Source organism: Hyperolius riggenbachi, chromosome 3 (genome assembly GCF_040937935.1).
Source record: "Hyperolius riggenbachi isolate aHypRig1 chromosome 3, aHypRig1.pri, whole genome shotgun sequence".
Taxonomy (NCBI): Eukaryota; Metazoa; Chordata; class Amphibia; order Anura; family Hyperoliidae; genus Hyperolius; species Hyperolius riggenbachi.
The window spans coordinates 70898263-70925053 of NC_090648.1; the positions used below are offsets into that span (position 1 = coordinate 70898263).

General features: G+C 45.0%; 2 protein-coding genes across 4 annotated transcripts in view; both read left to right on the forward strand.

Moving 5' to 3' along the window:
* The window catches only part of LOC137562727 (beta-1,3-galactosyltransferase 2-like), a 45760-nt gene extending 33912 nt beyond the window's left edge, over nucleotides 1-11848 (forward strand). For all 3 annotated transcript variants that reach the window (XM_068274356.1, XM_068274357.1, XM_068274358.1), the window contains one exon: nucleotides 8192-11848. In XM_068274356.1, the coding sequence (XP_068130457.1) occupies nucleotides 8192-9268 (1077 nt within the window). In that variant the 3' untranslated portion in view covers nucleotides 9269-11848. The remainder of the gene's footprint in view (nucleotides 1-8191) is intronic.
* Nucleotides 1-26791, forward strand: part of LOC137562726 (beta-1,3-galactosyltransferase 1-like) — a 258153-nt gene that overhangs the window by 11508 nt on the left and 219854 nt on the right. The window lies entirely within an intron of this gene.

Below are 26791 nucleotides of genomic sequence, written 5' to 3' on the forward strand. Positions count from 1 at the left end.
ATATCCAGAATAGTTCCAGGGTGTTGATGATCACGGACCTCACGCCTAAGCCTAGGGACTTGTATTACCATTCTGTTATACTTCAGACTAGTTCCAGGGTGTTGATGATCAAGGACCTCACACCCAAGTCTAGGAATCTGTATACCATTCTGTTATTCTTCAGACTAGTTCCAGGGTGTTGATGATCACGGAGCTCACACCCAAGACTAGGCATTGTTTATTATCTGTTATGACTTTCTGCTTTCCTGACCACTCTTCTGATTACTGATTCGGTACCTCGCTATTTCTGATACTCTGTTGCCAAACCCTGCGTGCCTTAGGATTACCGAATCAGTCTCCTGTCTTTGTACTTTGTCTGTCCGTGTGTTGCCGACCTGGCTTGCCCGACCTCGAACTATCTTCTCAGTTAAGAGAGAGTTCACAGATCAGTCAGTGACATCCTGCCTTTGGTGTCACTCACGCTCTGGCCCTTCCTACCCCTAGCCTGGCTCCTCCCTGCGGGAGAGTCCCAGGTTACTGGAAGGTACTTGTTCTCCAGGACAGTATTGCCTGCTGCCCTGATACCTGTTCCCCAGGTATTCTCCTCAAAGTATTACTGTTGCACCAAACACTCATATTACTCAGGTATCCAGAGGTTAGTCATATTTGATTATTGGCGATACTGCAGATCCCCAATAATCAGGTATATCTGTATTCTTGGGGATACTGCAGATCGCCAAGAATCAGATTCTCTCTGTTACACCGATCGTTACAGTTAGGTTTTAATGTTTATTAGGTAAAATTGTGTTTTGCTAAATCAGTTCAGGTTTGTGTAATTCTAATAGACTGAAACATCACAAGGAAAGTTAAATTATTAATAATAATAATAATAATAATAATAACTAAAAGGGAAAAAAAAATCAGATAAGTGGAAATATAAAATAATTTATTTAAGTTGAATGGCAATTCTGACACATCGGTTATCCACTTTACAAACATTAGTGCAAAGAAAATTTCACTTTTTGCTACAATATCTCATCTCCTGCCTCTTTATTATTATGCCTTCACATAGCGCTGATATCCGCCATGGTGCATAGTCACTAACTGTCCCTTAAAGGGGCTCACTATCTAATCCCAACCCTGCTGCATCGTATTCTTGCTTTTACTGTAGTCTAAAGTCAGTTTTTTGGGAGGAACTAATTTACTCTCCAGGATGTTTTTGGGATGTGGTAAGAAATCTATGCCAAAAGGAGAAACATACAAACTCCATGCAGATAGTGTCTTGGCCGAGATTCAATCTAGGGACTCTAGTGCTACGAGGCGAGACTGCAATATCCACATTATTTCTCAGCATTATTACAGCCATGTTCCCCATTATGAGAGATGTTTCCTGAGTAGCCCCTGTAGTAAATATCATCCTATCGGGTTCCCCTGGATACATATAGATTTGTTAGGACTGCTCTTTATTTGTATGTATTTATGTTTTTAATTGACTAAAAATATGTATTTGGGCTTCTCCTATCCTACTAATATAATAAATGGGAAAGTTTGGATGTTTGGATGTTTGTTACTCGATCACGCAAAAACGGCTGAACGGATCTGAATGAAATTTGGCACACACATAGTACATAACCTGGAATAACATATAGGATACTTTTTATTCCCATAACCAAAAAGTGGGCGGAGAAAAATACAAATTTCACTGAAAAACTTAAACAGCAGCCATCCTTACACCGTTAATGGCAGGGTTCTGAAACTTTGCACAGTTGGTCACTTGGTGACTGAGATTAATATTCAGAAAAGTGGGTGGAGCCTACAAAAGCCATCAAAATTCACCTATTGATTTTCAAGGGGAAAATGTAATTGCTGCCATTCCTACACTGTTAATAGCACAAGCCCCAAACCGGGTACAGTTAGTCATTGGGTGACTGGGGTTCAAATTCAGAAAAGGGGGTGGAGCCACAGACAGATTTGTTTCATTTTAATGCAAATTATTGATGCCAAAGACTGCAAAGCTCACAAACTTGGTCATTGTTTAATTGAGTAATTGTGTGTTAGGGTTAGAAAAATTGGAAGCAGCCAACACCAGCCAAATACATACCCGAGCAACGCCGGGTCATCAGTGGGCGGAGCCAAATAAAAATTTCACTGGGAAAAATGTAAACTGCAGCCATTCTTACACTGTTAATGGTAGGGTTCTCAAACTTTGCACAGTTGGTCACTGGGTGACAAGGAATAATATTCATAAAAGTAGGTGGAGCCTACAAAAGCCAATCAGAATTCACCTATTGATTTTCAAGGGGAACATTTTATTGCTGCTATTCTTGCACTGTTAATGGCATAAGCCCCAAACCGGGTACAGCTAATCATTGGGTGACTGGGGTTCAAATTCAGAAAAGGGGGTGGAGCCACAAACATCCTATCAGATTTGTTTCATTTCAGTGCAAATTATTGATGCCAAAGACCGCAAAGCTCACAAACTTGATCATTGAGTAATTAAGTCATTGTGTGTTAGGGTTAGAAAAAGTGGGCGCAGCCAACAGCCAAAAACATACCCAGGAAATGCTGGGTCATCAGTGGGCAGAGACAAATACAAATGTCACTGGGAAAATGTAAACTGCAGCCATTCTTACGCTGTTAATGGCAGGGTTCTCAAACTTTTCACAGTTGGTCACTGGGTGCCTGGGATTAATATTCATAAAAGAGGGTGGAGCCTACAAAAGCCAATCCAAATGTATTTATTGCTTTTCAAGGGGAATATTCAATTGATGCCATTCTTGCGCTGTTAAGGACACACGCTTCAAACCTGATACAGTTGATCATTGGGTGGTGGGGTTTACATTCAGAAAAGAGAGGGAGCCACAGCCAATCAGATTTGCTTTTTTTCAATGCAAATTATTGATGCTAAAAACTGCAAAGCTTACAAACTAGGTCATTGAGTAATTGTGTATTAGTGTCAGAAAAGTGGGCAGAGCCAACACCAGCCAAATGCATACCAAGTCAACGCCGAGCCGTCAGCTAGTTTATACATAATTTATGAATTTTAAATCCTAAACTCCAGGGCTCTTTCACACTGGGGCAGTGAGGTGCGTCAAATTGATGCACTGCTACCGCACTCCAGTGCAAACCTATGGGGAAATCATGTTACCTGCGTCTCGGTGTTGTCCACCGGAAGGCCCCGATCTGACGCTGGTCCAGAATTACTTTACTGCGTGGCTTCTGCAGCGACTTGCGGCGATCTGCGTCGACCCGGAAGTCATGTTAGTCTATGGCGACGCAGGGATTTTTAAGGACTTTCCAATGCCACATTGTGCCACGCATGCGTGGAAGCGTATTTTTACAATACACCTCCGTGCACTTCCGTATCCCCCGAAGCAGGAAGTGACCAGATGCCAGATGGGGAATACCACATAGTAACGCTGTATTCCCCGAAGGCCTGTTTTTGGCGGTGTGGTGCGGCAAGCACGCCGATTGGCAGTGTGAAACCGGCCTCACAGTGATAGACCACAGTAATGAAAAGTTCTCTTTAAAGGAAACACAAGGTGAAATAAACTGATGATAAACGATTTTATCTATCCTTCTTCCCCAAAATGACCCCTTTTTTTTTTAGAAACAATCCGCTCACCAAAGCGCTGCCTGTACCTTTTTGGAGCGATTTGCCTATAATGGCAGGTATAGGGAAATCGCAAAACACTTGAAAAAGCGCTTTGTATAGCAATTTCCCCAGCGCTTTTAAAGGGAACCTGAAGTGAGGAAAATTATTTAAAATAAACACATGACGTAGCTATAAATGAATATTACATACTAACCTCACCATCAGTTCCTCTCAGAAGCTCACCCATTTTCTTCTTACAGTGATCCCTTCCAGTTCTGACAATATTTTCATTTACAACATTTTCAGTTAGAACTGAATGTGCAAGGTAATGTCCATGTTTCCTTATGGCTCAAGTAGGTGATATGACAGTTTAACAGTCTGCTGACCAAGAGCTGTTAGGGGGTAATGGCCATTTTTAAAATGGAGGACAGAGAAATCCTTTGATCACAGTGGACAAATGGGATGCAGGAGAGGAGAAAGAGATTGAGGAGTAGACTACACAGAAGGTAAGTATGACCTGTGTATGGTTATTTTGACTTTTTACTTTCAGTTCAGGTTCTCTTTAAAGGGAAGGTTCAAGCAAAATAAAAAAATTAGTTTCACTTACCTGGGGCTTCTACCAGCCCCATGCAGCCATCCTGTGCCCTCGCTGTCACTCACTGCTGCTCCAGTCCCCCGCTGGCAGCTTGCCGACCTCGGAGGTCGGGGGCCGCATTGCGTACGTTTTTACGCATTCCCGCTAGTGCAGGAACATTAACACATACATTTTTACGCGTTACTGGTTCAATGCGTACATTTTTACGCATTGAACCAGTAATGCGTAAAAATGTATGTGTTAATGTTCCTGCTTTAGCGGGAATGCGTAAAAATGTATGCAATGCGTCCCGCCGACCTCCGAGGTCGGCAAGCTGCCAGCGGGGGACTGGAGCAGCAGTGAGTGACTACGAGGGCACAGGATGGCTGCATGGGGCTGGTAGAAGCCCCAGGTAAGTGAAACTCATTTTTTTATTTTGCTTGGACATTCCCTTTAAGAATAAATACATTGTATTTATTCTTTTCCGAGTCAAAGAGTTCACTTCCTGACTTGCGTCAGGAAGTGAACAAACAAATCGCTCTGCAAAAGTGCTTAGAAAAGCGCTTTACAAAAAGTCGTAGCACGCAGGTAAGTGCCGGAAGGCGCTAAAAAAACCTCACAAAATCGCTAAATGCTGGCCTTAGGGAATATTCTTGTAATTATGGGTTTGATACACTTGATTACTCTCGGCTCCTCTGGATTCTCATATTTCAGGTCTTGGTACATTCTCGGACTTCCTCCTGCCTATATGGAGGTGGAATTTTTTTTAATCTCTCTCTTACAACTTCACCCCTGCTTTGTGTGTTATGCTGGGAATACCCCGTGAGATTTTGTGACAGATGGTTCGATAGATAAGTCCGATCTGATTTTCAATCTTTTTCCTCATCGCTTTTTCATAGTGAATGGAAAACGATCGGAAAAAAACAATCAAAGAATGAATTGGACAGTAAATCTGCAGAAAATCGTGTATTCCAGCATAAAGTAAGATTTATTCTGCCTAACTGCAAAAACTGTACAGTGCCAGTGGGATTGTGGGAATTTTATTTTTTCTTTTGCTGCGGTAAAAATCTTATCAGTTCAAATCTGCATGGTGGCGTGGTGGTTAGCTCTCTTCCCTTGCAGTCCGAAACATCCAATAGAATCGTGCGCTCCAATAAAACAGATAGGGTATATAAAGTCTGTCTCAGCAGTGGCGGCACAAAGTAATCGGCGTCACTTGGCCAAGTTGATCCACCTGGCAGATTGCTGTCAAGGCGTCGATCAGGAGCTACTGTACACACACCGGATTATCGGCTGAGGTGGTCGTTATCGGGTGCCTCAGCCTACTTTAATCAAGCATGTGTTTTCGGAGCTATAGAATATGAAAGCTGCCATCTTTTAACACTTGTCTTGGTGGTCACTGCTGTATAAGGCTGATGGGGTGCTTCAGTTATGTATCATTGCCCATTTGTTGGTGGTGTTTTGATTAGTAAGCATAACTAATATATTGCCAAAAGTAAGGCTTTAAAAGGACCCTGAGCTGTGTAATAAAATAGAAAATAGGGCGTATCTGGGGCTTCCTCTAGCCCACCATTGACTGCGAGGTCCCCGGCATCCTCTTGGCCTCCTCTGAGCTCCCGTTGGCGGTTCCGGTAATGTGCTGACTTCTGCTGAAATTGTGCATGCTCACCTCTGCTGAATACTCATCGCATCATCATGCCGGCCGCAGCAAGAGTCCTGCGCATGCGCGGTTCAGTCTTTAGAGAAACTCGCATGTGCAGGACTTCTTAGGCGGCTGACGAGTTGACGCGATGGGTACACAGCATGAGCTCGCGCGACTTCATCTGCAGTCAGCACATTACTGAAGCTGGCGCGCGGAGCTACAGTGGGCTGCAGGAAGCCCCAGGTAAGTCTTGTTTTCTATTTTGTTGCACAGCTCAGGGTCACTTTTTAACTGATTTTGAATAAAGACAATATAGAATATAAAGCAGGGAACCATGATAAGAGATTGTTGACACGCCCCCTCGAGAAAGCCAGAAGTGAACCGGCGAAACATGTCGGGTCTGCATGGCGTGATGGTGTGACCCGCGTGGAGTACACCTACCCTCCGCTAACCTCAGTGTGCACCGCTCTGCACCCACTGTCTTTCTCAGCATACGTCTTGCTCCTACATCTCGGCCCGATGGACTATTGAGCTGCCCCATGGCTGCACATACCCCTTGCCTCCAGCGCACTAGCTAGCAAGGACCCCTCTATGGATTACAAATGATGACAACCATACTGACACTTACAAACAAACAAACACAGAACATTTATATCGCGCTTTTCTCCTGGCGGACTCAAAGCGCCAGAGCTGCAGCCACTAGGACGCGCTCTATAGGCATTAGCAGTGTTAAGGAGACTTACCCAAGATCTCCTACTGAATAGGTGCAGGCTTACTGAACAGGCAGAGCCGAGATTCGAAACCAGGTCTCCTGTGTCAGAGGCAGAGCCCTTAACCATTACACTATCCAGCCACTGGATATCACTTGTGTGATATACACAGTATCTACGGAACAGGACACAGGGAATCCTACCAGACTACCAACATCGTGGAACGGATAGAGTATGCTACCAGAACCCTGACTCATGCATTGATGTGCTTTGCACTAACCGTGTTATCTCAGTGGCCTGCAATCTATGAACTGGCTTTTGCTTTGCTGCATATGCTTTCTTCTGCTATAAATGCATGGTGTGTCCCGGCCTAACTAATAACTTGCTGTGTGCATTACACTATTCAAGGAATTGTGTTTTATTAAGTCCATTCTTTTTGCTATGGAACAAGGAGCTTGAGATATATTGCCTATAAACATACAGACATATTTTTTGACAATCGCCTTTAAAGAGAAACTCCAACCAAGAATTGAACTTTATCCCAATCAGTAGCTGATACCCCCTTTTACATGAGAAATAGAATGATTTTCACAAACAGACCATCAGGGGGCACTGTGTGACTAATTTTGTGCTGAAACCCCTTCCACAAGAGGCTCTGAATACCGCAGTACTCTGGGCAAACTGCCACAATGTAACAATGTTCACAGACAGGAAATGGCTGTTTAAAGCTGTCTGTAACAGCCAGAGCAGCTAGAAACAGCTACATAACTTGCCCACAGTAACAATGTCACCATGTAATACATGTCAGAATGTGAATCTGGGAGAGGAAAGATTTTACAATGAGCAAACACTGACTAAATCATCTATACATAATTATTGTAAAAATGAAGCACTTTTTTTTTATTAAATTATTTTCACTGGAGTTCCTCTTTAAGGAATGTTTTGTCCCGGTGTGCATGTGCGTATGAGTGGTAAGGGTAGTGATCTGTGAAGGAGGAAGAGATGAGGTGAGGCCAGCACTGCGATTAGGGTAATTTATTAAGTCAGATAAAACAGAGGCACTTACAGTCTAGAAGGTCGGATGCAATGCGGGGAGGTGGGCGCCAGGTCTATGTCCCCCTGCGGACGTCCGTTTCGCGCAGCAAGCGCTTGTTCACCCCATTGCGGTGAACAAGCGCTTGCTGCGCGAAACGGACGTCCGCAGGGGGACATAGACCTGGCGCCCACCTCCCCGCATTGCATCCGACCTTCTAGACTGTAAGTGCCTCTGTTTTATCTGACTTAATAAATTACCCTAATCGCAGTGCTGGCCTCACCTCATCTCTTCCTCCTACACAAGTTTGTCTGCTGCCACACAGCCTGTGCACGCTTTTAAAGGGGATTACACTGCCTCAGTCATATGCCAAAGAAGGTCAAGTCCAGTCCCCTGCTGCAATCTTGAGTGCTGGAGTTTTCATCTCCTCTACCTCCTAGTGATCTGTGAAGAGTCGGCCGACTTCCTTGTGGGTGTACATCTTTTTAAAGGTTTTTTTTATGTAACAGTATTTCAAAGTTTGTATTCCTATATAACTAAGATCTTTTATTGGAGTGTACTCCTCCTCCATTGACCCTTACAGTTTTTCAAACATAACAGAGTTGTTTAGGATCTGTTTACTGCCTTCCCATGTAATTATGTAGTTGTCTTTTTACAGATACCTTGGTGGGGTCCACATTGCAGACATCAGGAAGACATTATGGCGAATCCCCATTACATAATGAAAAGTTGTACTGTCTTTGCACTGACTCTGATGACTTTATTTGGATTCTTGGTCCACTTTGAGAATCGAGATTTACTTCAAAAACGCAGTTTGCCACAAAGACACCTCGAGTTGCGAAAGAAAGTATTCCAACAGCCTGTGAACAATCAGACCTATCCAGCCTTCCGCCATCCTTTGGCCCCACCTTACCCATATCCGTATGAGTTCCTCATCAACCAGCCAGATAAATGCAATGACAGAACGCCCTTCTTGATCTTGCTAGTTATTGGTAAAGTCCATGATTTCGAGACTAGACATGCCATACGGGCAACCTGGGGCAATGAAAGTAACTATGATGTTGACGTGTTGAGGATATTTTTGCTGGGATTTTCAAGTTTTGCCTCACGCAGAACTCAAATGATGCTGGAAGAGGAAAGTGAGGCCTTTAGAGATATAGTCCAACAAGACTTCATGGACACCTACTACAATCTGACCCTAAAGACTTTATTGGGCATGGAGTGGGTGACTAAGTTCTGCCCTAACGCAAGCTATGTAATAAAAATTGACAACGATCTGTTCCTTAACGTTGACTATCTGGTTCACAATCTTCTTTTTCCAGAGCTTCCTGTCCGTGAAAACTATTTTACAGGATATATAATGGCCAATACAAAACCATTAAGGAGCAAAGCATACAAATGGTATGTTCCTGTGGAAGTCTACCCCAACGACACTTATCCACCCTACTGCGTTGGGCCTGCATACGTCTTTTCGGCTGACATGGCAAGAAAAATCTATGATGTATCACAAAGGATTCGAGTCATTCCTATGGAGGATTCCTTTATGGGGATTTGTCTATATGAGCTCCATATTACAATTACACCACCTCCTTGGGGTTTATTCAATGGCAATTACATGGAATATAACCGATGTCAATTTCACAAGCTTATCACAGTCCACCATTATACAAGTGATCAGTTGCTTAAAATATGGCCAGATTTTTGGACTTTGAAAACCTTAGGTTGCAGCAAGTAAAGTACAACTACAATATTTTATGATCTATGTATGTAATTAGGACATGCGGGTACTTTGTTAATTACCCATCCCCACACCCATGAAGTTACTTCGTTAAATTCACTTATCCAAAGAAAATAATCAGATTCAAACAGACTTTTTGCATTCTGAAATAAGTGAGTTGTTGTCTGGCATTAGTGGTGGGATGGATGTAGAAATGTTCTGTTAAAAAATACTAGTTCTAGGTGATACCGTTAAAGTGTTAAGGTGTGCACAACCAGGTGGTGGGTCTTTCCCGAAGGATGCAATGTCTATAACTGAAACTGCAAAGGATCTATTGTAAGGTATCTCAACTCAAGTACCAACAACAGGACAGGTTATGCAGAAAACCACAAACCTTCACAGCTGAGGTAATTAGTGTCTCAGCACAGCTCATTAACTACCTCTGTGGATTTCCACAAAATGCACTGTTTGGGGTACTTGAAGACTGAGTTGAGAAACCCTGATCGCGTACTGGTAAGGCTGTTGCCTTTGATGTAAGATTTGAGGCCTTGATTAGGATTCGAATCCTGGCTCAAGCCATTCCGTAATACAGTAATGGCCCATACTCACGGGCTGCAAAAGTGGCCTGTCGCCAGCACACGTGAGCGTGTGCGCGACAGGCCGGCGACAGCTCGTCGCCAGGTCCCTCCGCATACACACGACGGAGGGACCTGGCAACTAATGCGGCGGAAGCTGTCGCTGTTGTTCCTCCCCCCGCCGGAAGTTGATGGTATTCCCTGGGTGTTGCTGTCGCTAGTCCGCATACTCGGACTAGCGACTAGCGACAGTTGCGGCGGAGATGCGGCGGCAACTGTCGCCGGGCGATTGACCGCGCCAATCGCCTGGTGACAGGAGCGACGGTTCGGGGTGCGTGCCCATGCAACGGCTCATACGCATGGGCGACCTGTCGCCGCAACACGCGCGTGTTGTGGCGACATTTGTAGCCCGTGAGTATGGGCCATAAGGAGTCTTTGGCAAGGCTCCCTAATGATCCTCATCGCCTCTGGAGCACGCCCCCTACGTGGCTGCAGGTCTGGTGCATTCAGTCCGCCAGGAGAAGAGCATGATATAAATGTGTCTTGTCTTATTTTACTGACTCCAAGATACCCAAACAATAATGCTTTGAAAAGCTTTGGGATAGTTAATTGATCAAAATAGGCGACCGGGTGTGGTAATAAATGTATCAGGAGCGAGCCAGGGCAAAAACGCCAACATGTCCATAGTTTTCTACTGCAATGAGAAAAGTAAAGTTAATACCACCCATTAGTGTAGCTGGAGTGTATTTGCACATGTTTAAAATACCTTAAAGGAACACTACCAAAGTTTTAGTTTTTTTTCCTGAAACCCTTTAGGATGAAGAAGGGACTTAGAAATGACACATAGTGGTAGTAAAAGAAGAAAAAAAATCTGTCACCTTATCAGACCTTGTATATGGAGTGCTAGGACAGTGGTGTCGGGTGAAGGCAGTGCGCGGTGATAGGAATGTGTAAGAGGATAAACAATCCACTCTATGCTGACAGGAGAAAGGCTTGTGGGCAGGCAGATTGCAGACAGCCTGTGTGAATCAGGATTCCACACTCTATAGTGAGAAATTCATTGACTCGATGAACTTCTCACATACTGTGTCATTACTAAGTCCCTTCTGCCTCCTAAATGGGTTCAGGAAAAAAAATTGAAGACGTTTTAATTGCATTAATTGTTAGTGCTGGGCACACACCTTTCAGTTTATTTCAGCTATCATTTTACCATTATTTGAAACAAAGGTTGGGTGTAGTTTGAAATCATTTGCTGAGTTTTCCAGATGTATGCAAACCATTTCCTTTAATTTAAGCGCAGGAGGAAATCACTAAATGACTTGAGCTCCAAGCCCTGTGTACACTAGCCCAAAAGCTACTGTATACGCTCATGGGTAAGCTGATCCACAGATAAGCCCCTCACACTCTACTGGCTTAAAATATATAGGCCAATTGTAGTGACCCGTTAATAGGCTTGACCCCCTCCCCCCCATCTGTCGCAAAGTAAAACTATCTTTCCTCACTCCCACTTGAGTCCTCACATCTCCCTTGCAGCTTAAAGGTTACCCGAAGTGACATAAGCAGTTTATACACAGTGATGTACAATGTGTTTTTTTAATGGGATTTAACCATTTCATTACCTCCAGTACAACTATCTCTTGTTATCATTAAAAATGGGCATAATTGCTAAAATCTAGATTTTGTTCCAAGTTTGAAGGTGAATTTTCTTGTTTGGGTTCAATTTTCAGCTTTTTACATAAGTCTATAAAGCGGACTTTCAGGGTTAATCATCATATAGCCCCTGAACGTATGCCAAATTCTCTTAGGATAGAATACCAGCCTGCATAGGGGACAAGAGGTTAACAGTAGTTTGGGAGGGGGTACCTCATGCTGTTTTTTCAATGTGCGTCTACATGTGTGCTGTCACTTTAGATGTTAAACGTTTTACCATTTGAAGGATTGCAATGAATTTGACTGTTTTGTTAATTTAATATTAGTCGTTGTTGTTGTTTTTTTATTTATTAATAAAATAATTTCTACTTTAGTTTGTTTCCTTTCAACTTCCTCCCACCTTCACACATCGACTCATTCAAAAATCCAAATCCACAGTCAAAGATAAACTGGCATCAGGCTCTTGTTGTAAAGAAAGTTGTCAAATTTTTATTCCACACACTTAAAAACAGATAGGTTTAACTTACATTGTGGGTCCCTGTACTTAGGACCGTTTTGCATACAAGCACATAAAAAAAGGCAGTAATAAGGTTTTACGGTTCCCCAATCTCCAATCCAACTAGTTTTGCCCTGTCTGGCTTCATCGGGGTAGGCCAACAAGAGCCTGATGCTAGTTTATCTGTGACTGTGGTGGGGGCCACTTGTGAGTGTCATCTCTTTGCACTGGATGGCTGCTGCAAGCTGTAATTGATTGTGTTTGGAGATATTCTACATGGATCTTATATGAGGAGTGATGCACTGAAGTTTTGGATAAAAATCTTTTTTAAAGTCTGCGGTGACTGGATCCTCTGGCAGCACATCTGCTGTTCTATATACCCATCCAAGTATTGAAAGCACCTGTGTACTACATTTTATTGATATTCTTTGCTAGTGCAATTTATCATCTCTACACGTGTCCACGCAGACATGGATTAACCCTTTGCTGACCGCACCACACCAATCGGCGTGAACGCGGCGGCAGCCCCAGGACCACTCTACGCCAATTGGTGTGAAGTCCTGGGGAGGGGTTTTGCAGGAAATCGCGCGCACCGATGCATGCGCATCTTCGCTTGAGCTCCGCCCTGTCATCAGTCCCCACGCGGCGCTGGTGCCTATGACAGCCGATCACAGTGATTGGCTGGCGGGGGGAGGTGGGAGGGCTGGCCACAAAATAAAAAAATAGCTATACTTTAAAAAGATACAATCAAATATTTATAAAAAAAATAAATACTCACAGGATCAGTGATCACGGATCAGTGAGCAGAAAAGGGGTGGGGGGGAATCACTTGTGTGCTGAGCTGTACGGCCCTGCAGCGAGGCCTTAAAGCTACAGTGGCCTAAATTGTGAACAATGGCCTGGTCACTTGGGGGGTTTAAGCCCGTGGTCCTTAAGTGCTTAGGATGTAATAGGGCTCTAGGCAAGGTAGTAGATTCAGGGTCCCTTTGTGGGTTTTTTGGTAAGATGAAGTGGAGAGAGGATTATAGACGGTGGTAGCTGGGCCCCTTGACCTCTACTATGCTTCAGTCTCCTGCCTAGGATGCCTGGTGGATGATCCTGTTCTGTGCCCACGCCTTACACTGCTCCACTCCTAGTCCTCTACCGCTCCATCTCAAAACATTTCCAACTGTAACTGATTCTACCTCTGCCCAGCCTGACTAGAGATGGTTAGAGAGATGCAAATAATTCTGGCTTGTCTGCATATGTCATGCAAATTATATATATATATATATATATATATATATATAACCAATCAAAATCGCAGGAAATGGCTTCGAATGACTCAATTATTATAATTATCATTGTGTATGTATATAGTGTTGAAATCTTCCACAGTGCTTTTCAGAGGTCTCAAACTCAATTTACCTGGGGGCCGCAGGAGGCAAAGTCAGGATGAGTCTGGGCCGCATAAGGGATTTCACACAAAAAAGTCAATCAGCAGCTACCCCCCCCCCCCCCCATCCCTTGCATTGATTTTTATTTCAAAATCAAATTCACACTGAAGCGAACTATTTTGCCTATTTTACCTTGTAGTGCTGAAGCTGAAAGCTCTGCCCCCTCCAGGAAATGCCGGTGGATTGCCCCCCGGGCGATTTGGGGGCTCTGCAGCCCTCGTTTAGCGGCGGGCATGCGGCGGATTACTTGGGAGCATTGAAGCGAACTATACGGAAGCTTTTGCCGGCACGGGTCACAAAATATTGTATCGAGAGCCGCAAATGGCCCGTGGGCCGCGAGTTTGAGACCCCTGTTTTACATAGTGTAGCAAACTGGAAGAGGGGAGGCAGGCACTCAGAAAAACTGTGGGTGTAATTGTTGCAGCTGATAGTTATTGAGAACCTCCAGCAGATGGTACGTGCTCACGACAAAAATGGACAAAACATTGCAGGAATCTCATAAAAGAAAAAGCAGAATATGTCTGGCACTGTAGCTTTAATGCAAAAACAGCAGGTGTACAGGCATGTATGGTGAACCGTTCACAAAAACATCTGTGAAAAGTGGTGGTACTTATCGTGCTCTGCTGGAGAAGGGAGGCAGCTGTGGGCGCCAGAGGGTGCACAGCCTTACGACCGTTTCGCAACGGGGTGAGCATTGCTTCCTCGGAGGCTAATGTGCACGTAAATTAAAGCTACAGTGCCAGACATATTCTGCTTTTTCTTTTATGCGACTTTTACATAGTGTGTATAAAAAGATACCAGAGTGCATTCCACAGTCATAGTGTCATAGTGTGTCAGTTAGAGTGTGTGCTCCAGTGCTGCTAGCTTAGTAAGGGCTGTACACAGTGATAAACCGAAAGCTGTTCAGTGATTAACCCCTTCACTACCACTACACTATTGTTAAATCATTAATTAGCTTGATGTCATTTGTGTGAAAGTCAGTGTGTGCTGTAGGCAGCTGCTATGTGTCTGTGTGTGTGCTGTGCACAGACCAGGCCAGCTGCTGCCTGCTGGCCAGCTATTAGCCTTCGGTATAGGTTAGGGATTAGGGGATAGGATTACTGTTATTGTGTAGTAAGTACTGTAGTACAGCAGTCAATGCTAGTAGTTGTTAGAGTAGTAGTACCACTGTGTTAGCTTTCTACAGAACTGCTGTGCTGTGAGTAGTGCCAGTGTGACAGTTAGTGTGCACTAGTGTCTTCTCCTCTGTCTGTCACTCTGCACTGTCTGACTGTCTGACTGCCACTCTGCACTTGCCAGTTGCCATGTGTCACGTGGCACTTGCCAAATGTCATGTGACACTTGGCACGGTTGGACTTTGGACACAATGTGGGCTGCACGACCGCTGTCTGGAACCCAGGCCTAATGTTAATTGACAGCCATTTTTTTTGGGGGGGGGGGATTTGAAGTCCCCATATCATCAATTAGTATTACCCTTTACAAAATAATGATGATACATGCCTCATTAACCCTAAAAACCTTTTTTAACCCTCCTGGCGGTTTGCAAAAAAATCGCCAGGGGGCAGCAAATCTTTTTTTTAAAATTTTTTTTTTTTTTTTTTCATGTAGCGAGACAAAGTCTCGCTACATGATAGCCGCTGCTCAGCGGCATCCCCCCAGCCCCTCCGATCGCCGCCGGCGATCGGAGATCCGGAGATCCCGTTCAAAGAACGGGATCTCCTGGAGGGCTTCCCCCGTCGCCATGGCGACGGGCGGGATGACGTCACCGACGTCATCGACGTCGTGACGTCAGAGGGGACTCCGATCTGCCCCATAGCGCTGCCTGGCACTGATTGGCCAGGCAGCGCACGGGGTCTGGGGGGGGGGCGGCCGCGGCGAGAGGAATTGCGGCGGATCGGCGGGTAGCGGCGGCGATCGGGCACTGCACGCAGCTAGCAAAGTGCTAGCTGCGTGCAGCAAAAAAAAAATTATGCAAATCGGCCCAGCGGGGCCTGAGCGGTGCCTTCCGGCGGCATAGCCCGAACTCAGTTCGGGCTTACCGCCAGGAAGGTTAAAGCAATTCAAAGGCCACTTCCGGTTTTTCTATCCAGATATCCGAATCCGGCCAGATACCCCGGATACTGAGGTCAGATATCCGATTCGGATCCGGATTGGAAAATTTTGAACTCGGATATCCGACTCAGATCGGATATCTGGGTATTCGGATCCGAATAGGATCCAGATAGTAAAAAGGGGTAACCGAGCAGCACTGGTCAGTAGGGGGCCCGCCAAAGCGCTGTGAGCAGGAGGGGTGGCAGCGCAGTAAAGGGGGAGCAGCAGGCACAGCGGCGGGAAGGGGGGCATCTACCCCCCTTCCCTCACCTTGGGGCCCCCCTTCCTCACTCCACCCTCCAGAATTTAGTAGTGTCGGCGGCTGGCAGCAGGTTGGGACTTGCCACTTCTCTTCCAGCCGTGGAAGTGAGCTCTGCGTGCCTCTAGTCTGGTCTACTCAAGACCAAACTAGCGGCACACAGAGCTCACTCCCGTGACTGGAAGAGAAGCAGTAAGTCACTGCCCGCTGCCAGCCGCCGACACTACTAAATTCTGCAGGGGGAACGAGGAAGGGGGCCTCAAGGTGAAGGAAGGGGGGGGGAGACATCCCCCCTTCCCCTCCGCTGTGCCCGCTGCTCCCCTTCACTGCACTGCCACCCCTCCTGGGGCCACTTACCGACCTGTCTACATATACTGGGGACACCTATACACTGGCTACCTATTCTAGAGACACCTATACACCTGGCTACTGATACTAAGAACACCTATACTCCTGTCTACCTATTCTGGGGACACCATTACACCTGGCTACATATACTGGGGACACCCGTACACCCGGCTACATATACTGGGGACACTCGTACACCTGGCTACATATACTGGGGACATCTGTACACCTGGCTCCATATACTGGGGACACCTGTACACCTGGCTACATATACTGGGGACACCTGTACACCTGGCTACATATACTGGAGACACCTGTACACCTAGCTACATCTACCGGGGACACCTATAGACCTGGCTTTCTGTACTGGGGACACCTATAGACCTGGCTATCTAAACTGGGGACACCTATAGACCTGGCTACTTATACTGGGGACAGTTATAGACCTGGCTACCTATATTGGGGATACCTATAGACCTGGTTACTTCCACTTGGGATACCTATAGACCTGGTTACCTATACTGGGGGCACCTATTTTGGGGGAACTGCTGCCAGATTAACTATTTTTGGGGAACTGCTGCCAGATTACATCTATTTTGGGGGAACCACTGCCATATTATCTGTACTTTGGATGATCCAAATTGTGTGGATTTTTGGTGAAATGCTGTCAGATTACATGAATTTTGGGGGGAAACACTATGGCGGAGCTCAGACTTCACCGGCAGACCTTTTACACCACTGCTTAGGACATGTACATTTGCCCCCACCCACCCATGACCACGCCCACATTCTGTTGTGTGACCATGCTCATTTTTTCAGCCAAGGGTTTGTTTTTTTTAAATCTCCTTTGTACATTTATATATCTTTGTCTGCAAAAAATAATGTGAAAGGTTGGCAACACTGGTACTGGGTCCCATAATCTCCTATTGCCTAGGGGCCCCATGAGTTGTTAGTCTGCCCCTGTCCAGAGGTAGCCCCCGCGTGGAGTCATATCTGGCCACAGCCGTGGAAAGGAGCTAAGCTGAATTATTGTAAATACCTTCTGTTTTAAGAAGGCAAATTTATACTCAGTGTTGCTTTTTAGTAAGTGGGCTTTTCTGTCTTTTAGCCCCTCCAGTACCGGCTTTTGGCTTTATCCCTTGTGCAATGAAAATTCCCTGATTCTCCAAATCTTTTATTGATATTATTTACAGTAGATGATAAAATCTCCAGGTTATTTGCCAGTGCATATTTCTTTTTAAATTGTTACACACTTTGCCCACACAGTGTTTCCCAGGGTGGTGTACCCCTTCCCATGTTTACTCCTGAGAGATTCAGCCACTCTATTTCTATACCCAGTCATATTTCTGACCTGTTGACAGTTAACCTAATTAATGAATGTGTGAATTCAGCATCGATCAATAACATAACAAATTATACAGTACTGAAATCTATCAATCAAGTCCTACTGCGGATGTTGATCAGTGAGGTCATTATGAGTGTCAGTAGGATGTGATCCACCTAAAGTGAACAATGAATTGTATGTAGTGTGAGGGTGTGAACCCACATAGTAATTTGGCCTCTGTGGATATGTGGTAGAGAATGTGTTTTTGTATACACAGTTTTCAGCCTTGTAACCCCTTCTTTATTCTTCAAGCATAGTAGTAGCAGTAGGGTACTGTACCATATTAGCCATCAGTAAAAGCAAGAAGTTTTGAATGTATTGGCTAACTTAAAAGAATAAGAGTAAGCAAGCTTTCGGAAGCCTGACGACGGCTATACAGCCGACAACTTGCTTACTCTTATTCTTTTAAGTTAGCCAGTAAATGGTATCATCCTGATTCAAAACTTCTTGCTTCTTAATTCTTATATTTCCCATCCGTACAGCGCCACTTAAATACTTCAATCCATTTATAATCTTGAAGGTCTCTTTTTTTATATTTTCTGCTTTTTGTTTCTTAACTCCAGATCTATATTCTTCAAATAATGTTGTAGCTCCTTAGAGAGGATATCATATTCAGGTAGGTTCGTAAAGGGCTGTAAAAATCAGTTTTACAGTACAATACTGTTGGTGTGTGTCGTCCAACTGTCAAAGAATATTTTATACACGTGTGCGAGGGGCTTTGCTGGTCCCTCACCTCCTCTGTACTTCAAAATGGTTGTTACTATCTCACACAATGTGATAAGGAAAAAACAGACCATGTCAGCTTACAAGGATGGCTATTAAAATGAGCAGGATGCTCAATGACTGGTATAAAGTGACTCTGACGTGACAGTTAAAAATGGCGCACGGCGCCAGGGGAATAAAAAGGGCGCCCCATAGACTTACATTATATACACGCTATTTAGCGTTATAAGTGTTTAAAAAATGGCGCAGGTAGTGTGCCTTACACTTATAACGCTAAATAGCGTTATAAGTGTTCAAAAATGCAGCAGGGGTCGGGGGAGGAGAGAGGCAGCGGGACACTGGAGGGCATAGGCATCGGGGAGGATGTGTGCAGTAGCATACGTTACCTTGTCCTGGGCCGCCGATCGCTCCTTCCCTCCGCTCCTGCACTTCTTCCATTCGTTTACTGTAGTCCTGCAGCCGGCCAATCACCATGTGGCTTCAGTCTCCGCATGGTGATTGGCCGGCTGCAGGACTACAGCAAACGAATGGAAGGAGCGGAGGGAAGGAGTGATCGCCGGCCCAGGACAAGGTAACGTATGCCTCTGCATACATCCGCTGCCTATGCCCTCTAGTGTCCCGCTGCCTCTCTCCCCCAGCCCCCGCTGCCTCTCTCCCCCAGCCCCCGCTGCCTATACTAGCAGCCCCCTGCATATTTTTCATGGCGCACCGCTCTGCAATCTATGTATCATAAAACAAAATTCACCGTTTTATTGTATTTACATTAAAACGGTAAATAGCGTTTTATGATACATTTATCGGCAGAACGGTGCACCATTTTTCTCCCTGCGCCATTTTCAGATGTACCCGACTCTGATGCTATTACTGATCACACTCAAATGATTGTTAGCCTCCTTAGCAAATGTTCGCACTGTTCCACCATGGGAAACAAGGGTGTAAAATATACATTCAGTGACACAGAACTTCTCCATGTTTTACCCCAGAGAGCTTCATCAGGAAGTGAAAAATATTGAACCTACAATAACAATATTTACAATAGCCCCACCACATATCAACATTTCTCCAGCAGATTATCAGCCCCTATCAGATCTGGCTTTTACAGCAAATAAAGTATACTTTATCTTTTTAGTACATTATTAGGGGTTTCCATAGGACCTCATTTTGTTACGATTATTCCTTAGTACAACATTCGGAAATATTGCATTGTATTAGGTATTTAAAGGGCTCTAGTTTGTGGTTTAGGGAATCAATATCTTACTTAAACATGCTTAATCATGTATGTTTACCCTCCAAAAATATGTCTGTTAGTTCCTTACTACATTTTTTAAAAAGGTATAACATTTCTCATAGGAGACTGTAAGCCTCTCCTGCTCATTCAACACGAAGTCCCATCTGAGCCATTTCAGGATGTGAACTTTATGGTTATATCACTCTAGTGTGATGATCTCCCACCAAATGGAAAGTTTTTCTTCACAACGATGGCTAAGAGCTTTGAATTGATATTCAAGGCTCTCGCCATCACTATGAGCAGGTGATTTCAGTGAGAATGCCATCAAGATCATAATTACGTCTGTCCATAAATTCAAAAACCTCCTTATTGATTCTTCAATCTGACTGAAGGCAGCCATTCCACAGGACAAAAAGTTCAAACCAGTGGCAACAACGAAACACTAGCGATTTGGCTGTACGATCGACCACTCGATTTGATCATTTTATAGAATCGAGAGAGAATCGAATGTGTTCCAGAATTCCCAATCGATGAAAAGTGTCTGATTTCATGTTGAATCGACCAGCTTAGTCGATTGAACAGGAGGCAAGATATCGGTCAATCGCCCAGGAGTCGGTTACTGTTCACGTGTCATTCGATCGACTCTGAATCGATTTTTCCATTCAGAGTGTGGAGACACAACATTGGTCAGATCGAATGTGAAGGTGAATCGCATAGGATATCGCTTGTAGTGTGTGGGTCACTAGTCGATTGACTCGATCAACCATACTGAAGTCAATTCCTAATAAAGTCGATCGCCTTGTTGATTGAATCAGAATCGCTAGATGTATGGCTAGCTTTAGGATTGCTGCTGAATGAAGACCCAAGTGTCCTAAGTAGAATGAATGAATGAATTCAATGCTGATCAATAAGATAGGAAAATATACAGTAAAGTGCTCAAAACTATAAATCGAGGCCAGTCCAAATAGCAGTGGATCTAGTCATAAAGCACTGAGGGGTACTTGTGTATTATCCCGTCTAGCCGGACAGCTCGTCCGTTAGACAGGCTTAAAAAGTGTGCCCTGTGTTTCTTTAGCAGCTGATTCATCACAAATCAGCTGCTCTGTTCTGCACAGTACCATCTCTTCTCACCCGACTATAAAGTGAACCCAAAGGCTCTTTTCAGAGCCACCCACTACTGCACTACGGAGCTGTGCAACACTGTTATGAATTTAATTACCTATCCCTTACAATCTAGTAGTAGCCACTGCCTCAATTCAATCACTACGGAGCGGTATACTGCTATTGCGCTATCCGCTGTACAGTGTTCCCCGAATATTCAGACTCTCCCACTCAGATCGGCTGTGCTGGCAGGAGGATTTCCACGCTGCAGTAATTACTCCCCTCCTGCAGCCGTGCGGTGCTATACATGTATGCGGGAAGCCCTAGTTCAGGGAATACTGAATGCAGTAGGTTCATCCTGCAGCTTTTAACTGGGAGGCACACGTTTTCACGAGAGAACTCTGGATACTTGGAAATGCAGCAGAGTCTCCGGGAAGCGAGTCGACAGCACTTCTCGTGCATTAATCTGTACTAGTCGACCCGCGGCGTAGCATACGCCGCATAAGAGGGTAGAGGGCAGGAATGGGATATTGGGCACAGCAGCGGGGAGGGGGGTTGGACCCCCCCCTCAACTGGGTTCCCCATGTGTGCTCTACCTCCAGCTTAAAGAGGATCTGTAACATGAAAAGATCCCCTGGGGGGTACTCACCTTGGGTGGGGGAAGCCTCCGGATCCTAGTGAGGCTTCCCACGCCGTCCTCCGTCCCTCAGGGGTCTCGCTGCAGCCCTCCGTGGAGTCCGTGCAGCGGTGACGTCAATATTTACCTTCCTGGCTCCTGCGCAGGCGCTCTGACGGCTGTCGGCTCCGAACTACACGGAAATACCCGATCGCCGTCGGATCTGCTCTACTGCGCAGGCGCAAGTTTCCTGCGCCTGCGCAGTAGAGCGGACCCGAATGAGATCGGGTATTTCCGTGTAGTTCGGAACGGAAAGCCGCCACAGCGCCCCCGCTGGAGCCAGCAAAGGTAAATATTGAACTGACAGTCGGCACAGTCGCCGGCTGTTCGGAGGGCTGCGGCGAGACCCCCGTGGGACAGAGGACGGCGTGGGAAGCCTCATTAGGATCCGGAGGCTTCCCCCACCCGAGGTGAGTACCCCCCATGGGATCTTTTTAATGTTACAGAGTCTCTTTAAGCTCAGCAGGAACCACCCCTCACCTGGGTCCCCCATGTGCACTCTCCCTCCTGCTTAAGCACAGTAGCAGCCGCCACTATTAGTAAGAGGCAGCGGACGGGGATGACTCACCTATTCTGTGTTCCATCGTGCGTTCCACTGTCTTCACTTCCTGCAATGCCGCACACTGTATTGGTGTAAATTGCCTTTTTAAAACAGAAGGAAATCTACAATAATTCAGCTATAAGTGAACATTTGTGGTTACCCACAATGCACTGTTACTAAATATGCAAATTACCCCTTTTCACCTTTGGTAAGCTAAGCAAGCATCCAGAGCCACTGGTGTATAGCAAACATATAGCTTTAAATTTTACACAGTCATATCAAACCCACACGTAGACAGCCTGTTTCAGACTTTTGGTCCTCATCAGTACATGGCAGGGATTGATATGGCTATATGAGATAGGGCTTGGACCAACACAACAGAGTAACCAAGCAGCTCAGGGTGACCCAAACCACTCGGAATGTATAGGGGGATAAAAGGGACCAAAAAGACCTCCTACTAAAAAAAAGCAAAGCTTGGTGTAATTTGCCTTCCTAAAATGGAAGAAAATATGCAATAATTCAGCTATAAGTAAACATTTGTGGCTACCCACACTGCACTGCTACTTAGTATGCAAATAATTCCTTTTCACCCTTAGTAAACCAAGCAAGCATCCAGAACCACTGGTGTATAGCAAGCCTATAGCTTTAAATTTTACACAGCCATATCAAACCCACATGTGACAGCCTGTTTCAGACTTTTGGCCCTCATCTGTTCATGGCAAGGATTGATATGGCTGTATGAGATAGGGCTTGGACCAGTACAACAGAGTAACCAAGCAGCTCAGGGTGACCCTAACCACTCGAATTGGATAAAATGGTGGATAAAAGGGTGGATAAAAGGGACCAAAAATACCTTCTACTAAAAAAAATCAAAGCTTGGTGTAATTTGTCTTCTTAAAACAGAAGAAAATCTGCAATAATTCAGCTATAAGTGAGCATTTGTGATGACCCAATGCACCACTACTAAATATGCAAATTATTCCTTTTCACCCTTGGTAAGTCAAGCCAGTGCTGGGCCGAAATTACGCATGAGCGTAATTACGCACCGTAATTCAATGCAAATTTACGCGTCAGCAATACGCGTAACTTACGGTCTTACATGTAATTATTTACGCGTAAGCAATTAAGTGGTATCGTAATTACGCTGTGTACCGTAATTGCTAGGTATGCGTAATTTTACGAAGACTTACGCGTAATTTTACGCGTAATTACTAACGTAAAAACTCCCCTTTTCTAAGAGTAGCCAATCAGTCAACATCCTAAGCAACCAATAGTATCTTCTCCCGCCCTTCAGTATATAAGCGTACATTTTGACGCATACAAATGATGTGTACGCAATAGCTGTCACATTGACGGCTATTGCGTACACACCGTCCGTATGCATCAAAAAGTACGCATTAATGGGTATTACGGCACTATGCGTAACATCGTAGTGTAAGCACCTACATTACAGTATCCTTACGCGTAATTACAGTGATGAACCGTAGATAATTTCTAACGCCGTAACCATAATTGCATAATAGCATAAAATTACGCATAATGATCCGTAAGCGTAGATTTTTCCATTATGACCAGCACTGAGTCAAGCAAGCCTATAGCTTTAAGTTTTACACAGTCATATCAAACCCACATGTGACAGCCTATTTCAGCCATTTGGTCCTCATCAGTACATAGCAGGAATTGATAAGGCTGTATGAGATAGGGCTTGGACCAGTACAACAGAGTAACCAAGCAGCTCAGGGTGACCCAAACTTCTAAGAATGTATAGGAGGATAAAAGAAACCAAAAAGCTCTCCTACTAAAAAAAAAAGCAAAGCTTGGTGTAAATTTTCCTTCTTAAAACAGAAGCAAATCTGCAATAATTCAGCTATAAGTGAACATTTGTGGTTACCCACAATGCACTGCTACTAAATATGCAAATTATCCCTCTTTGCACTTGGTTTGATATGACACTACTTCTTCTTCTTGCTTGGACCAGCCCCTTCTTCTTGCTTGGACCGGCCCTGGGGGCAGGGCGCTACTTCTTCTTCTTGCTGGAAGGTTGAGGCACTTAGCCTATTATATATATAGATAATCTAGCCTGATTCCTGACGAGTCTGTGCAGCTGGCGGGCTTGATCAGGAGCGGCCCAGCTGACACGGGGAGGCGCTGCCCGTGCGCAGCACTATACAGCGAGCCGTGATCCGGGCTGTTCCAGCCACCAGCCTGGGGAAGCAGTGACAATCCGGGATGTAAGGGAGGGAGGGGAGCTGTCACTGGAAACGCCCCGTCTGCCCCGATCCTCCTCCTATTATTAATATTGTGTATTATCCGTCTAGCAGGACAGAGCAGCTGATTTGTGATGAATCAGCTGCTAAAGAAACACAGTGCACACTTTTTAAGCCTGTGTAACGGACGAGCTGTCCTGCTAGACGGGATAATACACAAGTACCCACTTAGGTATTTACAGCAAATAACACCACTTTGCACAATCCAAAGAGTGACCAGCTCCAATATCAAGTAGAAAGGGGGCTTACCAGGTGAGCACAACCCACATCATAAGGTTTTGTCAGAATCTGAAATGTATTCCCATGGCAAGTCACTCCACTGTAGGTAATAATATCTATAAAAAGCATTGGTTACTCCAGTGGATCCTAATGTTGCTCCGGGTCTCCAGTGTTTAAAGACATGGGACTGCATTATTAGATGTGTGCTGATGTTGTTTATAAGAATTAGCCATATGAACACATCTTGGACACAACCTTATAATGTAGGTTGTGATCAGCTGCTAGGCTCCCTCCTTACTTTTGTATTTATAGTGCTCTCGGGGGGGGGGGGGGGGGGGGGGGTGAGCAGTAGGGATGGTCAGTGGCGTACCTAAGGCATATGACACCTGGTGCTGGGTATTAAATGACATCCCCCAACCTTTGCCTAAAAAAATAAAAGGAGTTAGTGTGGCATGCTGCCAGGGTGGGTAATGCAAGGTATAGGTGCCCCCAGTATAGGTAGCCTGGTATAGTTGCCCCCAGTATGGGTAGCGTGGAATAGTTGCCCACAGTATAGGTAGACTGGAACAGTTGCCCCCAGTATAGGTAGCCTGGTATAGTTGCCCCCAGTATAGGTAGCCTGGAATAGTTGCCTGCAGTATAGGTAGCCAGGAATAGGTGCAGCTAGTATAGGTAGCCAGGAATAGTTGCCCACAGTATAGGTAGACTGGAACAGTTGCCCCCAGTATAGGTAGCCTGGAATAGTTACCCGCAGTATAGGTAGACAGAAATAGGTGCCTGCAGTATAGGTAGCCAGGAATAGGTGCAGCTAGTATAGGTAGCCAGGAATAGCTGCAGCCAGTATAGGTAGCCAGGAATAGGTGCAGCCAGTATAGGTAGCCAGGAATAGGTGCCTGCGGTATAGGTAGCCAGGAATAGGTTCAGTCAGTATAGGTAGCCAGGAGTGGGTACTCGCAGTATAGGTAGCCAGAAATAGATTCAGCCAGTATAGGTAGCCAGGAATAGGTGCAGCCAGTATAGGTAGCAAGGAATAGGTGCCCACAGTATAGGTAGCCAGGAATAGGTGCATCCAGAATAGGTAGCCAGGAACAGGTGCCTGCAGTATAGGTAGCTATGCAGAGTATAACGCAGCTGGAAGATGTGCTTACCTTACCTGATTTGCCGCAGAGTCCACCGATATCCGACTTCCTGTCTGACCACTGAGCTCCCCCCTACAGCCTGGCACCATTTCCTGCATCACGTGATTACACGTGTGCAGGAAGTTACGCCAGTACTAGAGGGAGAGCTCTGCAATGACAGGAAGTCTGACATTGCTGGACTGCAGGGAGCAGGTAAGATATCTGCAAGGGGGTAGAGAGGGGGTGCATGGCAACCACCTGGCGGGACACTAAGGTTGCGGGGGGGGCTTTGTCACCCTTTTTGCATGCTGAGACCTGGAGTGGGCAGCTCCTTGCATTACCCCCTGAGAGCGAAACTGGGGATGGTCAATGAGAAGCAAATAATTTTGCGCAATGTTATGGAATGTATTAAAAATACATAAATACAAAGGGCTGCAGCACACAACAGGACAGAAAGTCCCTGTCACAGTTTTTTTATATAAATATATATATATATATGTATATATATATATATATATATATATATATATATATATATATATATATATATATATATATATATATATATATATATATATATATATACAGTGGCTTGCAAAAGTATTCGGCCCCCTTGAAGTTTTCCACATTTTGTCACATTACTGCCACACACATGCATCAATTTTATTGGAATTCCACGTGAAAGACCAATACAAAGTGGTGTACATGTGAGAAGTGGATCGAAAATCATACATGATTCTAAACATTTTTTTACAAATAAATAACTGCAAAGTGGGGTGTGTGTAATTATTCAGCCTCCTGAGTCAATACTTTGTAGAACCACCTTTTGCAGCAATTACAGCTGCCTTTTAGGGTATGTCTCTACCAGCTTTTCACATCTAGAGACTGAAATCTTTGCCCATTCTTCTTTGCAAAACAGCTCCAGCTCAGTCAGATTAGATGGACAACGTTTGTGAACAGCAGTTTTCAGATCTTGCCACAGATTCTCGATTGGATTTAGATCTGGACTTTGACTGGGCCATTCTAACACAGGGATATGTTTTGTTTTAAACTATTCCATTGTTGCCCTGGCTTTATGTTTAGGGCCATTGTCCTGCTGGAAGGTGAACCTCACCCCAGTCTCAAGTCTTTTGCAGTATCCAAGAGGTTTTTTTCCAAGTTTGCCCTGTATTTGGCTCCATCCATCTTCCCATCAACTCTGACCAGCTTCCCTGTCCCTGCTGAAGAGATTCACCCCCCGAGCATGTTGCTGCCACCACCATATTTGACAGTGGGGATGGTGTGTTCAGAGTGATGTGCAGTGTTAGTTTTCCGCCACACATAGCGTTTTGCATTTTGGCCAAAAAGTTCAATTTTGGTCTCATCTGACCAGAGCACCTTCTTCCACATGGTTGCTGTGTCCCCTACATGGCTTGTGGCAAACTGCAAA